Source organism: Sarcophilus harrisii, chromosome 3, assembly GCF_902635505.1.
Source record: "Sarcophilus harrisii chromosome 3, mSarHar1.11, whole genome shotgun sequence".
Classification (NCBI taxonomy): Eukaryota; Metazoa; Chordata; class Mammalia; order Dasyuromorphia; family Dasyuridae; genus Sarcophilus; species Sarcophilus harrisii.
Window position 1 is genome coordinate 29,308,271 of NC_045428.1, and position 18,599 is coordinate 29,326,869.

The 18,599-nt window shown below is 43.2% G+C and overlaps 1 protein-coding gene across 9 annotated transcripts in view; it reads right to left on the reverse strand.

Annotated features, from left to right (window-relative positions):
* Positions 1 to 10,683, reverse strand: part of TNIK (TRAF2 and NCK interacting kinase) — a 401,978-nt gene extending 391,295 nt beyond the window's left edge. For all 9 annotated transcript variants that reach the window (XM_031957654.1, XM_031957660.1, XM_031957659.1 and 6 more), the window contains exon 1: positions 10,367 to 10,683. In XM_031957654.1, coding sequence (XP_031813514.1) covers positions 10,367 to 10,423 — 57 coding nt within the window. In that variant the 5' untranslated portion in view covers positions 10,424 to 10,683. The remainder of the gene's footprint in view (positions 1 to 10,366) is intronic.
* Between the last annotated feature and the right edge of the window lie 7,916 nt (positions 10,684 to 18,599).

Below are 18,599 nucleotides of genomic sequence, written 5' to 3' on the forward strand. Positions count from 1 at the left end.
GTCCTCAAACTTTTTAAATAGGGGTGGCCCCCTATTTAATTCACTGTCCCTCAGATTGTTGGAGGGCCGGACTATAGTAAAAACAAAAACTTTGTTCATAAATTCATAGCCCTGGGTGAAGGGGATAAACATCCTCAGTTGCCGCATCTGGCCCGCAGACCATAGTTTGAGAATCCCTGGTAGAGCAATACCATATAACAAAGTAGGAACTTAATGAACGCTTGATGGATTGATTCAAATAATTTCAAGGGCCTTATTTAAAAAAAAAAATAAAAATATAATCCAAACTAAAAATAAGGAAAACAAACTATCTGTGCTATTAGAGAAATATATTAGGAACTTTCAGTCCCATTCAATTGAGTTAATATTTGTAAACCACTTAGCACAATCCATGGTACATGGGTGCTTAATAAATGTGTATTCCTTTCCCATCTCTATTCAGAAACACACTTCTGAAGGATTTCATAATAGGCCAGGAATTGTGTCTTAATATATAAGACATGATTATTATTCTTAGGATTCTAGAGCTTAGAAGGCCACCTAGTTCACCAGCCCTAACCCCTTAATTTTTATGGTTGAGGAAACTAGGGCCCTGGGAGATTAAATTACCTTCAGGAGGTCACAGATATAGTCAGCATCAAAGGTAACATTCGATTCCAGGTTCTCTGTCTCCAGAACCAGTGCTTTTTCCACTAAACTATTTAAGTTTTGCTGACGGCATAGTAAGAAAATACTTGACTCTGAAATCAGAAAACCTGGATTCAAATCCAGCCTTTAGCCCTTACTTGACTAAGTCACAAGTCTGAGTCTCAGTTTCCTCATTTGAAATAGTGAGTAGATCTGTTATTGTCTGCTTGCATTTTTATTTTCCTTTTCAGGTTATTTTTACCTTTTTCTAAATCTGATTTTTCTTGTGCAGCAAGATAACTATATAAATATGTATACATATATTGTATTTAACATATACTTTAACATATTTAACATGTATGGGACTACCTGCCATCTAGGGGAGAGGGTGGGGGGAAAGAGGGGAAAAGTTGGAACAGAAGATTTCACAAAGATCAGTGATGAAAAATTACCCATGCATATAACTTGTAAATAAAAAAAATAATAATAAAAAGAAATAGTGAGGAGGCTTGACTAGATGAGGTGGCTGGCCTGGGTTTCTCACTCTAGGATCCTACCAAATTAAAGATTGGAACTCTAAGAAGAGTAAACAATAACCTTTATCAAAGGAGATAAGACTAAGATCTTTAAAAAATGCATCACCTTTTTTGCTTCCCAGTCCTTTACTATCTGGATTTTTTTTAAATCATCTGACTTTTTTTTTTTTTTTTTTTAATGGTCTCCTAGAATTTTAAAGGAACTTAGGGCTGTAAAGACTTGGTTGTGAAATATCAGCCACCAACCCTCACAATCACTCCAGGCTAAACATTTAAAGATCCTGGAGGCTGCATTTTGTTATGACTTCCTGTTTCCTAGAAGACAACTAGGGCCCTAATCAGTCATACAACAAAACAAGTTTTTACCCCCAGGGTCAATTCAGCAATTCAACAAGTGTTTTGTTGTTCCATGTGTCATCTCTTGGTTTCCTGGCAGAGATACTGCAGGGTTGGCCATGTCCTTCTTCAGCTAATTTTACAGCTGAAGAAACTGAGGCAAACAGAGTTAAATGACTTGTGTAGGCTCCCATAGCTAACATCTCAGACTGTGAACTCAGGAAGATGAGCGTTTTTAATGCTGGGCCTGGTGTTCTCCAAGGCTGGGCACTTTATCCACTGCATCACCAAGCTGCCCGTGTCTCATGTGGCCAATTCTGGTGGCCTTCAATAAATCCACCAAGCCCCCAATTGGTTTAAAACATAGTAACAGAATGGGGATGCAAAGGGAAAAATTATAAAAATCTCTACCCTCAAAGAGAGCTCAAATCTAATCTCAGACCCTTGTTATGGGACCCTAGCAAATCGCCTAATCTTGTTTGCCTCAGTTTCCTCATGTGTAAAATGAGCTGGAGAGGGAAATAGCAAATCACTTTAGTATCTCTGACATAAGAACCTCCAAAAGGGATCACAGAGACAACTGAACAACAAAATTTCCCCATTTCCTAATTCAGGAAGTTCCTATTTTCTATACAGATAATATCTACTCTAGCCCTTCTGAAACTACAGTACACACACTGTACTTGTGTGTGTGTGTGTGTGTGTGTGTATTTTTGCCTGGATCTGTGAGTCTGTCAGGGCAGGGAACTCCTAATATGGAAACTTCCTCCATGGATATAGATCTGCCACTCCCTTACAGAGAGTATTAATGGGAGAAACACTGTACTAGGAGGCTGTACATTGCACCATAATTTACACCTTGTTTGTCCTTCCTTCCAAAAGGACCCTGACCTCAGGAAGGTGATTTCATGACTTGCAAGTGAATTGGAGTTAAATGAGTCCAAAGATACCGGTCCCACTCCTCTGGAGCCCTCTAGGTCCAGTTGCAAGATCTAGATCAGGATTCCTGGAAATGGCCCCTGATGCAATGGGAAACCTTGGCCTTTTTCAGCAAAAGCCTTTTCCGGGTTTCAATCTGACTGGGGCAATGTCTAGTCAGTGATTAGGGGTAGGTACCAGGCAAAGAATGACCTCTTTTACAGAGCCAAAAAAAAAAATCAATCTGGGAGGGGAATACCCTCGGGATTTTAGTCAGAACAGAAACATTTGCTAAATACACTCTCCCTGAGTCATCAGAACTTAAACAATGACCAGGTGAGACTCAAGCCTTGAAAGTCAGAGTGATATGGGTTGAAGGCATGGTCCTTTAAAAAAGAAATCTAGGCAGAAATCAGTATGTTTTAGAGGTTCAGGTCTCCCGCACCCCACTGATGTTCTGTGCTGGAGTCTCAAAATCTGTCAATATGTATGCACACATGTAAATGCAAACATGTATGAATACATACAGATATCCTAGATAGAGTAACCCCATAGATTTATTGTGTCTGTATGAGCTATAACCTTGCGTGAATACTCTGGTTGGAAAGATAATAAATATTGAGATGAAAACATATGTGTATGCATATGTGTGTATATATGTATATGTGTATGTATACACACACACACACAGGATTATAAGTTTTAGAGGAAGCTTTGGGTCTTCTCATTCAGCTTCCTCTTTCATGGTTGAGAGAATTCAGGCCCAGAAAGTGGAGTCATTTGCCCAAGTCAAACCAGAGGCTGTCCTTGAAGAGTTTTTCTTCTATGTTCACAGGTTTCAAGGGTCATTTGTGATCATTCTAATAGCATCCTACATGGATATTTTTTAAATATTTCATTTCCATAATCATTAACAGTTACAGCCTTAACCCACCAAGTCCTCTGACTTCAAATCAAGTGCTCTTTGATGCTCTGTACCACACTTTCTGCTCTAAATATTTAGCAAATTTAAATTTACTTAAACATATATAATTGAAGAAATTGAAGTCGCTCCTCTAAAATGACTTGTGATGACTTTGAATAGAAAATTTCATGGCTGGGAATCTACTGGGAAAACAATCTTCACCTGATAAAGGAAGAAAGAGATTAGAGCCAGAATTTATGCAACATTGTCTAAGATTTCCCTCACCACTACTACTATCTCCCAGCTTATGCTCCAAATAAAATTTCATTCTAAAAGCATTCCTGGAATTTTCTGTTCCATAAGATCAGGTTCTCCTATCAGATTGTCAGCTCTATCAGCAAGACAGAAGGCCCCGATTCGGCACCAGGCCATCTTTCACACTCAAGTCTTAACCAATTCTTTGGAACACTGCATTAGCTACTGGTTGTTCAGTGACTTTGCCCCGGAGTAGACCCATCACACCCTCAATCATCAGGTCTCAGCTGCTGCTTTAGGTACGGAGCCCTCCTCCCTCCATCACTGACTACATATGGAGTCTCTAGCTTTCAATTTCAGGGCCGAGAAGTGAAAACCATTGAATGTCAAAAGGCCAAATAGATAAGCTAGCAAGCCCATGGGAGAGTTCTGTGGAAGCACCATATTAGGGATTCATCCCTTAGAATGCCCTATGACCTCCTACCTGAGTACTTATGCATAATGAGCTCAAGATAACCCACCTTTCCTTTTGTGCTAAAGCCTCTACTGAGTAAAAATAAATCCTTATCAGGGCCATGGGTATGGGACATGGGTGTTGCTACTTAGATATTCTTATAATGATCAGAATAATCCACTAGATAATAGCAAAGGATTCCCAGAAAATGCTTTTCATAGACACGTTCAGGAGGGTTCAGAGTCATTTTTATGATGAAAACCTGATGGAATAATATTCTGTTAATATATGATCAGCTTAATAATGCCACTGCTGCCCACCTCCTAAAACTGTCTGAAATAAGGCCACGTTCAAAGTGGCTAGACTCATTAAACTATATTGAATAATAAATGTTTTTAGTTGATTGACTGAAGAAAGAGTGGGGCCTCCCGAGGGTGTAATTCTTACTACTTGTGTTATCTTGGGCAGGTTATTTCAATTCAGTTTCCCCATCTGTCAAATGGGAGAAGACTGGAGGTCTTCTCATCAATATTCTCATATTGATGAAAGTCAATGCTCTCTAAACCCTTATCCATTCTTAATCCTATAACCTCGGTTACTAAAAATGAAAAATATGTTTAACACCAAGAAGACCAACTTCTATCCACTGCAATCTCTGGATTTCAACCCCCCTTTTCATAAACCGGGAGGCACCTTAATATAGGGAATATATGGATTTAGGATCAGAGGACCTGAGTTCAAATCCCATTTATTATCTATTATCCCGTGGTTAGTGTTCAGTTGCGTCCAACTCTTTGCGATCCCACATGGGGTTTTCTTGGGAAAGATACTGGAGCGATTTGCCATTTTCTTCTCTAGCTCATTTTGCAGATGAGGAAACTGAAGCAAACAGGTTGAAGTGATCTGCCCGGGGTCACAGAGCTAGTGAGTGTCTGGAGTCACATTTGAACTCTAGTCTTCTGGTACTCTATCCACTGTGGCACCTATCTGCCTCCATGTGGCTTTTAACTCTCTAAAATCCAGTTCCTTTCTGTAAAATGAGAACTTGGTTCAAATGATTTCTAAAGTGTCTTCCTAGGAAAATTAAGAGACTTAAATGACCTCAAAGAACCTTTCCAATTCTAAAATCTGTGATTCCATCCCTTTTTTTCTAATTATTTCAGTCCCCACTCCCACCAAAGTGCCAAAAAAAAGATGTTTACCACTGCATTCTCTCTCATTTTAATAGGTCATAGCTGACTTTTAAACAGTACTTTCAAGTTTCCCTGTTATTTTATAGGCATTATTTCATTTGAGCTTCATCCCCACCTTGTGAGAAAATCACTAGGGAGATTATTATTCCCATTTTGAATATGAAAAAAAAAAAAAAAAAAAACCAGGCTGAAGGGAAATAGCCTGGCAGGGTCACTCACCTTGTAGGTATTGGAGGTAATATTCAAACCCAAATCCTTTCTGACTCAAAGTCAGGAGTTCTAGCCATTATACCACGCTGATCTCATTATTTTGACCAACCCCATCTCTCCAATTCTAAAAGAAACATTCAGCCAAAATAGAGTTCTAATTGGATAAAGGTTCAAAAAGAGATCTGAGGGAGAAGGAAGTGCAGAAAATGGATCTGCGATTTCCACTGACATAATGAACTCTCAATGGGGGGGATTTGCTATCAAAACCAACAGGCACGTGTTCTACAAATTATAGTATCAGACAGTTCTGTGGAGTTGTTCAGCCGAGAGGGATCAAAATATAGGGTTTAATCCTAGGAACTCCAATAATATCCATCCACTATACCATACATCCTCTCTCCCACTTTTTAATAATTAAGAATAATTTAATAACATTGACATTCAGAGCTTTCATATTATTTTCTTTATGTGATAATCTCCTCAAAAACCTGGTGTGAAATGGAGAAGATAAGAAATGGGAAACACAGAAATACTTGCCCAGAGTCACCACAGTAAGAAGGGGAACTTTTCGCCTCATGTTCCTAGGATCATAGATCTAAAGGTCAAAAAGCTCTTTGAAGCTATCTAATCTAACCTCATTTAACAGAGGAGGAAATTGAGGCTCTGAGAGAAGTCATTTGCCCAAGATACAGATAAATTGCAAAAACTGGATTTGAATGCAGATCCACTGCTTTCCATTATAGAGATTAATCCATTTATTCAAAAGATTATCATATTGATGGAAGTAGATCCATAATAAAACCTCAGGATCTGTATTTATCAATGTATTCATCTCAGGCTAGCAACAAATTCCCTCTAATATGATATAATCAAGGCTTATTCCAAACCTAAGTTTTGAATATGCAAATTGGTTTTCCAGGTCTTATCAATCTATACATATGCATGTATATTAATGACAAGGTTATTATGTGTGGACAAGTCTATATTATCTATGCTGCCTTTCCTACAGAAAGGTGAAAAATACACATGTCAAGCACACACGTGCACGCACACACACATACACACCATACACATTTCCCTTACTCACTCTCTCTCTCTCTCTCTCTCTCTCTCCTCCAAAATCACACATTGATTGCTGGAATAGTGGGCTACAAAGTGATCATTCCCCAGAGATCTCTAAGAAGAGAACAATCATACTCCATTGTTTAATCATTCACCTCTTAGAGGAAGCATGTGGCTCAGGATACCTTTTTAGGGGAGGTAGCAGACTTGAAGCATCTGGTATATCTATGATCTGCCTGAAATCAGGTGTTTTTCTTCTTTTCCAAACACTGAAATTTCATTAACCTTGTCAGACTACCGTCATGTTTAGTGCTCAGAATGATTCAAATTCAGTCACGGAGGGTGATGGAAAGTACAGAGTACTTGGTGTTGGGAAACCTAAAGAATCTTCCAGTCTCTTCTCCCTAAGTGTCTGTGACCTTTGTTGATCTCTCTGAAACTCAGTTTCTTCCCATATTTAAGTAAAGGGAGAGAAATGGTTGGTTCAGATGATCTCCAAAGTCCCTTTGGCTCTAACGTTTTACAAAACCACTGTAATTTCTCAGTCTATTTGTGACCCTTGTGACCTCCGCCAATCAATGATAGATATGTTGGGCATAGCAGATCCATCTTCTAACTCAATAGGAATCCTCTTCTTCTCTCACTTAGAAACCATCAAAATGCTGCATAATGTAAATGATAGTAGCTGTAAGAGGTTTCTCATTTAAATTATGCATTGTTACTATTTTGGGAGAATTCAGACACAGTTCCAGGCTGGGAACGCCAGCTGAGGACAACAATATGGAGCCAAAAGGAGGATGAAGGGCTTTCACAGAAAGGACTGGGCACTGTGCATCTGATCCCATCCCAGAGCTGGGTCCAGGTTCTACAAACCATCCTCGAGGCCCTGAAGTATCTGGAGGATTGCAGCTTGCAGGCAAAGCATCCTGAAAGCTCCTGACCTTGGCAGCCTTTCAGGGAACTCCACAATAGCCCTGCTTTTCTAATCCCAAATCGGGTTTCTCAGAGCAGGATGGCTCTTCAGAGCAGGAAGGCAGGAATGATTCTGATCTGTGAAGATCCAGGAGACATCACTCATCCTTCCTATCCCTTTTCCTCATCGAGAGCTCTGCTATGGATCCCAAAGGAATCATTCTAGTTTGGGGGCAATTTGGCATCCTGCCTCAGCCTAAGCTGTGTCTCCTTGTGGACTCCTCCCTCGCCAGTGCTCCTTCCTCCTGCTCTCGTCCCTGGTGCTTTGCCATTGCCATCTTGCCTCCCACCCTTGCCTGGCAGCATGCCCGAGAAGCGGCCGGCCCCGAGCTTGCTGGTCAGTTCCAGTACGGGATCCCAACTGGGCATTCTGAAACACTGGTGAGAAAGGCGGGGAGCAGGAAGGGGGCTACGGAGAGCACCAGGCCAGCTCTGCCCACTGGTTATGGCTGCTGCCAACATAGCCCCGTGTGCCTTCAGATCTGACACAGGCTTGCCCAAAACCCTCCATGGGAACCGAGATAAAGGCGAGCATCGCCCTCAACTTGGAAATCATCAAAGCTCTCCCCACAGAGGGAACTGCCTGGGATCACTCTCCTAAGAGAAACCGCACATGTGATTCCCATTGTTCCAGTCCCTGATACCTGATTCCCATTTTCTCTGCACCTTGAACTACTAAGCTGCCACCGCTCACTCTCCTACAGCCACACTACTCAAGGGTGCAGAAAGTAGGACATAGGAATAGCTGCATTTAATAAAGAAAAAAAAAAAAAACTCATGTTAAAACTACTCACTCACAACCTCAGAGCCCCTTAGTTTTGCCAAAAATGGTCACAACAGACCGTCCCTTATGAATGGGGTGTTCAGCAGGGCAAGGGCTCCCCAAACTCTCATCTTAAAAGTCAAATGAGCTTCCCCCTCCCCAATACAAGATTGAATGGTCACATCTCTGCAAACGCTATGGCTACTCCTTCAGACTTCCAGCTGTCAGTCGTTTCCCCCCTTCCCCCAACAGGGACCAAAAGAATGGAAAGTTGGGGGTTGGAAAAGGGAAAGGGAGGGAGGGAAGGAGAGAGAGAGAGAGAGAGAGAGAGAGAGAGAGAGAGAGAGAGAGAGAGAGAGAGAGAGAGAGAGAGAGAGAGAGAGAGAGAGAGAGAGAGAGAGAGAGAGAGAGAAAGAGAGAGAGAGAGAGACGATTTAAGTGAATGGTTATTCCAAGAAAATGTGCCAAGATTTTCTCCATCACAGTAATAGCTCCCTAAAATATATGAAAAGAGAGGGAGGATTTAATGCAAGCTTCTAAAGCATTAAAGAAATACTACCCCAACTAAAAATAATAATAAAAAAAATATATAGCATCCCTCGGAAACAGGTTTTATCCCCCCTATCTCCCCACCAGGAAGAACATAACAGACATTTGGGATCCTCCACCTGCCCATTCAGTTTCACTGACCCTGGACCCATCAAACGCAGGGAAATGCTATTTTTGTAATGTGCAAAGCTAATGAGCATTTCTTAAATTGGTCCCCAATCTTCTCCTCCTCCTTTAAAGTCCTCCACCCCCATCCAGTTTTCAGTAGGCAGCGTTTCATTAAAATGGCAAGAAAATAAATCCCCTTAGCTTCAAATGTTGGGGGGGTGGGGGAGGGAGGGAGAAAAGAAAACATCCTGCCAGCATCGAGGTTTCTGATATTTGGCTGTTAAAAACCACGGGCGGCGGCAAAATGGATTCTATCTTAGGGATGTCTTGGTCAATACAGAGCATCGGGATCCGAGTGAGTTTCCCAAGAAGGTGAATTGGTCTGATGGCGGGTCACACACACACACACACACACACACACACACACGAGTCTCTCTCTCTCTCTCTCTCTCTCTCTCTGTCTGTCTCTGTCTCTCTATCTCTGTCTCTGTCTCTGTCTCTCTCTTTTCGGTTGTCACAAAACTGAAACATCACTGGACAGACCAGCAGCCTAAGCTAAGGCGGAGTTCAAGGCTTAAATAAAGGTGACTGGGGGAGGGGAGGACGGTGAGCCAGCCCTGAAGAGCTCCCTACAGGAGGGAAAGCCAGACCCGGAGCATGGCTGAGGGGGAGGCAAGAATGTTGAGATGGGCAAGTCCGGCGTAGCCATCCTGGCTTTGAGGCCGGCTTCCCTTCCCGACGCCAGCCGGCGCTCCCGGAGAGCTGGGCTCTAATGAAAGGCTGCAGGTAGTAGCCCTGGGAAAGCCGGGAGAGGGCTGGGCTGGATTGCCCGGACCCGAGTCCTGGCACCGTGTGCCCGATTCCGAAGGGGCAGCGCCGCCTGGCAGACTGCCTCGGAGAGGTGGAAGCCTTTTTGCACACTGATTACTATGGTATTCTCGCCCAAGGGGAATTGCTCCGAGCCTTCCAGCGTTCGCCCGATGCCCGCCAGGAGTGGGCATCCGGGAGCAGGTGGCTTACAGTGGCCCTCTGGAGCTGGGTGTTGTACACACAGCCCTAGTGAAAGGTAAACGGCGGCGTGAGCTGCTCCTATACACACACACACACACACACACACACACACACACACACACACACACACACACATACACACCCCACTACGATACACCCGGGCATCTCCCTTTCTAAGCATCAAGCTCTCCACCCCAGTCTATCCGTCCGTCTGTCCGTCAGTCCATCGGGGCACGCGTCCATCGCCAGCCTGGAGCCAAGTGCCTCTAGAGCAGCCCCCCGGATGCAAACAGCCCCAAGCAGATCCCCCCCAGAGCTCCGAGCCCCCAGCCTTCTCCCCCTCCTCCTCGCGCCGCTCCCGTCCCCACCCCCAGCCGCGGTCCACTAAGGATGGATGCCTCTAGATGGGGGGATCCAGACGCCCCGGGGAGGAGAAAGAAGGGAGGCGCCGAGAGCGCCCAAGCTCACCCTCAGGGCCGAGAGATCGATCTCGTCCAGGCTGCGAGCCGGGGAGTCGCTCGCCATGTTGGCTCCTTCGCCCGGCAAACGGAGCCCGGGGCGCCCCGGCAGTCCCCTGAAATGCCCCCTAGCTCTAGGGGCGGGCCGTCCTCACGCGGGTGGGGGTCGAGCCCCCCAGCGCCCTCCCGCAGCAGTCCGAGCAGTAGCAGCTGCAGAGAGCGAGTGAGCGAGGTCCGGTGGCCAGGCAGTCCGCCTCGGCTCGGCGCCCTGCCCCAACAGCACCAGCAGCAGCAGCAGGAGGAGGAGGAGGAGAAGGAGGAGGAGGAGGAGAGGAACGAGGAGGAGGAGGAAGAGGAGGAGGAGGAGACACGAGTGGGCTGCTGCTGTTGCTGCTGCTGCTGCTGCTGCTGCTGCTGCTGCTGCTGCTGCTGCTGCGAGCGGCCAAGGCGGCAGCGCAGCGCTGCTAAGGGAGCCGAGGCTGCGTGGGTGTATTTAAATGGGACATGCTTTTCTGCTGGTGCGTGGATGGCGGCTGCATTGGCTGTTATAATGAGACTCTTCAACTCCTCCACTCAGATGGGGGGAAGAGCGCCGCACCGAAGTGTCTATCATAGCTTCCTGGGAGGAGTAAAAAAAAGAGAGAGAGAAAGAGAGAAAGAAAGAGTGGGAGGGGGAGAGAGAAAGAGAGAGAGAGAGAGAGAGAGAGAGAGAGAGAGAGAGAGAGAGAGAGAGAGAGAGAGAGAGAGAGAAGGCGTAGCTTCCACCAGTTCAAGAGAGCCAGCGTTTCCTGCCCCAATCTCTTGCACCAGCCTTTTGGGGGACCCGAGAGGTGGAAGGGAAGACATCTCACCGTTCCCCACCCCCTCCACCTCCACGCTCCCGGCACATTCGCCGCTTTTTGGGGCTGGAGCTGATGGAACGTGCCTGAGCATTCAGCGAGCCCGCGGGGGTGGGGGCTGTCAGAGAAAAGGGGAGAAATTCTCTCGCTGCGGAGCTGGGGGGCGGGGGGGTGGGGCGGGGAGGGGGAACGTTGCAGCAAGAGAAAAAGAGATTTTTTTTTTTCATTAAGCCCCGGACGATGTCTTCGCCTTCTACATCAGGGTCCATCTCCCGACGAGCTTAAGAAATGAGGAGAAATAAAGGCCATCCCCCGCCCTCACGATTATTTTTGCAGGGCTTAGAGTAGCGCGGCCCGCCGCAGCAGCCGGTGCATATAAGGACTGGTGTAGCCGGGAGGGGGGTGGGGAAGGGCACGAGGGTGGGATCGGCCTCCAGCAGTGGGCCGCACGCGTCCGGCAGAGGGAAAAAAAAAGCGAGAGGGAAGCAACAGCAGCGTCCAGGTCATTCACTGGGGCAAAGCTGAAATTTGCATAAGCAACAGGATTGGGGTCAGCTCCCGGGCCCTAGCCCCTCGTTCACGGTCACTCGGGCAGCCTGCAAAAGCTTTTTGCAGAGAGAGGATGCCGAGTCTCGGAGTGGAAATCGACACCCACCTCCTCCCCGTCCCCACCATCTGGGCTGCCAGTGCCCGCAATCCCCCCGGGGAAAATGCCCTCCAGTGGGGAGACCTCTCCTTCCCGACTCGACGTCCCGGGCGCGGGAGCCCTGGGCCCGCACAGGCTGCCTCGCGCTCTCAACCTGGATTTCAATTTCTGTCCGCGTCTCACTGCTGACCTGCACAGATTGATAGCGAAAGTTTGGCTGCCTGAGAGCATGGAACATGCAAGATGTAGGAGTGAGAGGGAGTGGATCTTTTAGCCAATTTCTCATCTGCATCCCAAATATTTACAGCGCCTCGCCGCTATAGTGTGAGGCGGCTCGGGAAGTCGCTTCCCCCTCACCCCCAGCCCCCCGCGCGGCTTCCCCTACGGCCCTGGGCGCACGAAAATGGATACACCAAATGGAAACTCGCAAATGGAGTGTTGGTTACAAATAGAATCGGGAGCTTTCAAAGTGCTCCATTCTCCTTTGTTAGAAACAATCTCGCTCGAGCCAAGTGCTCTGAATGGCTTTGCTTGTGTATAAGGAAGAATACCAGCTTCAGAAGAAAGCTTTTGAATGAGCAAGTGAATTAGAAGCGAGTCAATGAAAAAAAACAAGTCAGGGAAGTTTGCTCAAATGTTTGCAATTTATTCATGGCATTTGAAAATGATATTGGGCACCCACTGTACTGTGTTTTCATTAATGTTGGTATTTATAAAGACTAATGGAAATGATAATGCACCATGGATTTTGACAGATTGATCCAACAGCTCGCTCGCCACCAAAATCCACATGACTAAGTTTTGACTTTAAGCCTGGTACCTGTATTATTAATATTAACAGGAGCTCGGAGTCACATGATGTTCTTTACAAAGTGCTTTCCTCCATATCATCTCGTAGTTATCCTCCCAAGAGCCCTAGCGAATGAGACAAGTAGGGCTAGAACCGATCTCAGAGGCCACTGGGGCCAGATCCCTCACTTTCCAGAGGAGAAATTGGGGGTCTAGGAAGGCTGAATATATGCCCAAGGTTTCGAGGTTAGGAAGTGACTGAATCAGGATTCAAACTCGAGACAAATCCATCCTTCTTCCTATTTTTTTTTTCCCATAAGGAAGATGCAGTTCAATAAATATCTATGAAGCACTTTCTGTGGGTCAGATTCTCTGTTAAATTCAAAGACCAAAAATGAAAGCACCCTGGCTGCACTGACTCCACTAGCCTGAGGGTGATAGGGGCTGGGTGAGAATAGAGATGAAATCACTTGCCAAAGGCGTTTTAGCTAGCAGCTGGCTCCTAGAACCCAGGACTTCAGACTCCAGTTCCAGAGTAGTTTCTACTAGGAGAAAGATGTTCCCATTTGGAATGAGGGGACTTCAGGAGGCCTATCTGGAATGAGGGGATTTCAGAAGGCATTCATTGCAAAGGCACTTGGTAGGAGCAATGATTGCAGTTAAATTTAGGAGGAGAGAAAGGAGTTAGACTAGCTTGACCTCTGATGTCTCTTTGAGTTCTATATCTATAATAACTATTTCCCCACACATTTTTGTAATATGCACTAGCACTCGGTGATGTCAGAAAGCGGTAGGAAATTGTCCTTCCTTCCTTATTCTCTCCCATGTCAATTTCCTATCTAGATCTGACTTATGATTAAAGTGTCAGAGTCTGCTCTGGGGAAAATAACATCACAAATTGAATGGGGGCACGGGGTTCAAACAGAATTATTTTATATCAACCTATAGTATTGGTCATTCCTATTTAAAAAAAAAAAAGAACAATGACTGATTTGCTTGAAACAACAGCATATTTTTTTCATTTTTAAGTTTAATTTGACTTTAGATTTGAAATAACCTCTTTAGTAAGAATTTTAGAATTCTGGCATTTTACAGCATGTGTTTCTAGCTCAGTCAATAATTTGGAAGAAGACCTATTTATAAAATAGATGATCTCAATTAAATAAACAATCGATTGTCAAGAATAAATCTGCAAACTTGAAACAATTTTAAAAAATGAAAGAAACCCTTTAGGCCCTCAGGATAGTATATCGTAAATTATGGCTCTGGAAGGAACTAAATTATATCTTTATTAATGGAAGCAATTTGGGGCCCCTCCAAGTAGGAAGACCAAGTTCAATAGATTTGTGTTTACATGTTAGAACTGTGGGAGAACAGAATGCCATTTCCCTCAGTTCATTTACGGTCCACTGATGTGTATTCTCTTATACCTAATGTCTGAGGTCTGCAGCCTCAGTGAGGTTTTTCTTCCTTAACCTACCCCCAAAGCAAGTTTTTTCTGAGCCTTGTCCTTTCTGCCTCCACAATCCAGTCCAGTCCAACAAGCGTTTATCATTAAGGACCTGAAAAAGGAACTGGACAAGGCGCAAGGGATAAAAAGACAAAAACTTGAAAGTAAACAAACAAAAAATAATCCACTCTGTTTTCAAGAAACTTGTACTCTACAGCAAAATCTCCCTGTCCTTAACAATTATAATAGTTGGTCCTTGAGGGCACTCTTTGTATCTCCAGAGTTCAGCACAGTATTTTAGGACTTCAAAACCAAACCTTCATTCAAACTCCCCCATTCAGTACCATTCTGTGTGATGTTTTCCCCCTTTAGATGATTGAGAATGGGTACTATAGTTCTTTTTGTTAGTAATTGTGTCCCCACATTTAGCACAGAGTAAGTATCTAATAGCTAGCTACCTGATGGGCAACTGGGAGGATACATGTATACATGAGGGTCTTTGTATTTTTATTTGGACTCTTTGCATGATTAGGGAACTCCCAGGAGAAGAAATCTGTCTCTTCCAATGTAGATCAACCTTTCCCTGAGTCTCCTTACCTGGGGCATTGACTTGGCCAGGATCACACCGGTATTTGTCAGAGGAGGAAACTGAATGCAGGCCTTCCTGACCTTGACAAGAGTTGCCTCTCTAAACACACATAAATAAATGTAAATATACACACACTCCTATATGTGAATACATATCAATGTCTATCCAGACATGGATGGTGCCGTAGTGCAAAGACTTCCAAGCCTAGAATCAGGAAAACTCATGAGTTCTAATCCACCCTCAGATAATTACTGGCAGTGTGACCCTGTTCGGGATTTTCTTAGCAAAGGTGGAGTGGTTTGCTATTTCTTCTCCAGCTCATTTTACACATGAGGAAACTGAGACAGTTATGTGACTTATCTCAGCATGTAAAATTGGATCTTGCACATATTAAACTTTTTTTGGGGAGGGGGGGCAATTGGGATTAAGTGACTTGCCTAGGTTCACACAGCTGGTAAGTATCTACTGCTAGATTTGAACTCAGGTCCTCCCGACTCCAGGATCTATGTTCTATTCACTGTGTCACCTAGCTGCCCCTGCATTTTAGACTTCTGATAAATGTTCATTGAAATTTGTCAAATGTAGTGATTTAGTTCAAAATTAAAGTCTACTGGGTGCAAAACACTAGGATCACCATGACATTTAGGGCAGTGCAAACTACACAGTCCCTGTCCACAGGGAACTTACAGTTGGGGGGGCAACAGCAACAATGAGGAGGAAGAGAACTAGCATTTCTCTTTGCTTTGGGTTTGCAAATCATTTTAAGTTTTAACTCATTTGATTTTCACAGAAACCCCATGGGATGGGTGTAATTATTATACCCATTTCGCCAATGAGAAAACTGAGAGCAAAAAAAGATTAGATGATTTGCTCAGAAAGGATTTTTTAAATTTAATTTATTTTAGTTTTAATTTATGGAATAAAGCAAGTATTTCATAACATAGTATAGTAAAAATGATTTCACATGAAACTGCAAATCTATTATGTACAATTTGCCATTCTTTTAAAATATAATAAAGTTATCATGTTCATTTCTTTTGCTTTCCATTTTTTCTTCCCTCCCCTTCTAGACCTAAAAGATACATTAGACACAGACATACACATATATGTATTGATTATTTCAATACAATTGTTTCCCTGTATATATAATGTACATATATACACATCTGTCTAAATACATATATGTACATTGTATAAAACAATTTTATACATACTTCTATTTATCAGTTTTTTCTTTAGATGTCATAGATCCTTTATAATTAATCTGGGTATTTATAATACTCAGAATGACTTAGTCACTCAAAGTCATTCTTAAAACAATACTATTGTTGTATACAACATTCTCTTGGTTCTGTTCATTTCCCTCTTCATTATTTCATGCAAATCTCTCCATATTTTTCTAAGATCATCAAGCTCATCATTTCTTATAACACAGTGGTATTCCATCAGCTTTTCTGCTTAAGTCTCTCTGACTTTCAAGACAGTCCTCTCTTCCCTACACCCCCTCCCAAAAGACCCCCACCTACAAATAATGTGACCTTGAGGTCACCAATTAATTGAACTAACATGGTCAATTTTCAAATGCTGGTGATTTCAAACCAAAAGTTCTGTTTATGGGTTGGATCCCAAATTTTAATTTTTTATTTTAGTTCTTTAAATATTAATATTTTATGAAATGCAAAATTGGTTGCAAGCTGCCAGGAGTGCGTCTCCTTAAATGCATTTTAATTGATTTGTCTGACATTGGAGACTTATTTATTTACATACTTATCTGCAAGGTTAGGAGAGATTCATTTGGGATAAGTTTGCCTAAGATTCATAGAGAATAAGGGTTCATAACCTGCAATCCTTAACTTGGTTTTATATATATATATGTGTGTGTGTGTGTGTGTGTGTATCATCCACACAATACATACATATATGTATATGTATTGTACACTGATATTTGAATGGAACCTGAGACTTAGATAAGAGACAGGATGGTGTGATGGATAGAGATCTGGATCAGGAGTCAGAGTATCTGGGTTCAAATCCTGTCTCTGAGACTTACCACTTCTGGTTACTTGAACAAAACACTCACTTAAACCATCCTTTTGACCTCATAAAGTAAGGAAATTGGACAAGATGGATGTGGAAAGTCACTTATAAATCTAACATACCGTGTTTCTGGGATTTTCTGATAATAATAATTCTGACGAGGATATGAATATTCATTCACTCTATTTGATAGTAAAATACAGGGGAAATTTGGTGAATGTTCCCTAGGACCCCTTCTCCACGCCAGAAAGGAAAGTCCAGCAACTTGTCACTCTACCTCTGAACATTTGCCAATAATGACAATGGCCTCTGTCCAGAATCTAATTACAGGTGATCTGACCTGCTATTTAATAAAATATGGCTGCCCACCTTCTGTGGTTGCAAAATACTGGAAATAAAGTGAGTGCCCATTTATAGGGCAATGGTTCAACCACCAGTGGGATGTAACCAATGTTATCATTATCATATAAAAACTACATCATTGATGAAAAGATATGAAGAGTTCAGAAAAATGTGGAAAGATTTTTATGAACTAAGGAAGGGCAAAGAAGGCCAAAACCAAAGGAACAAGAGATACTTAAGACAAAATAATAACAATGAATAACATTTGTGTGGTGCTTGGAGATCTGCCAAATGTTGCATACAAATTATCTCATTTGTTCCTTCCTATATTCTTATGAGATAAATTTTATTATCCCTGTTTTTATAAATGGGGAAACTGAGGCAAGGAATGGTTAAGTGATTTGCTCAGTGTCACAGCTAGTAAATGTATGAAATAAGGACAGGTCTATACTTGTAATTTTATTGGTATAAGGAAATTATCGGCAAGGAAATGTCACCTACCAATTCAGGCCTATAAATTTGAATTATAGAGAGTTACCTGGGGTTCTGAGTGGCTCAGTAATTTACCAGAGTAACACGGTTATTAAGCATCAAAGACTGGTCTTGTAGCCAGACCTTTCTGCCTCCCAGGATTGTTCTGTACCCTCTGCATCATCATTGCCTCTCCCACACGATTGAGTTAAGATTCGAACCAAGTCCCCCAAGACTCAAGTATATGGCTCTAACCATTTCACTGCTCAAATAAAAGTAAATTGGCTTTTAGGAGGGTATAAGGAGTGCCTTTAAAAGTCAAGAGACAAACTTTCCAACATCTACAAAGTAAAATGAAAATAAAGTATGATGGACGCTACTGAAATCAACAGAGATCACACTATCAGGAGGAGGTCAGCCTCTCACTTTTCCCAATGAGGAACAGTTCTCAATTCAGGAAGGGTCTCTGAAATACACAGACTTGTTCTGCATGTTGTATCTGCCCTGAAAATCTACTCCTTCATGGTCAGTTAGATAGTGTCCCAGTGCACAATTCAGTATCACAGTGTAAATTCAGACTCAGATACCAGCAATATATGACCCTGGGAAAGTACTTAATTCCAATTGCCTCCAAAAAAGAAAGAAGGAAGGGAGGAAGGGAGAGAAAAAGGAGGAAAGGACAGGGAAGGAAAAGGCAGAGAAGGATTATATTTTAATATGCATGAAGGGAAGGACAGGGAAGGGAAGGGAAGGGAAGGACAGGGCAGGTCAGGGCAGGGAAGGATCATACTTGAATATATATGAAAATGACCACAAGAGCAGCCAAAATCTCCAAAGCACCAAGCCAGTCAAGCCTGATGCAGGTTATTTATGGCACAGGCCACATTCCATGACGAGACCAATTTTGGCATTTTTAAAGATTCATGGGTTGTAAAGCTAGGAAGACCCAAGTTCAAATCTTGCTTCTGACACTCATTAGATGCACCACCTTGAAAAAAAGTCAATTTACCTTTCTGAGCCTCTGTTTCTCTGTCTGTAAAAGAATAGTTGTGCTACAAATCACGCAGGGTTGCTGAGAAG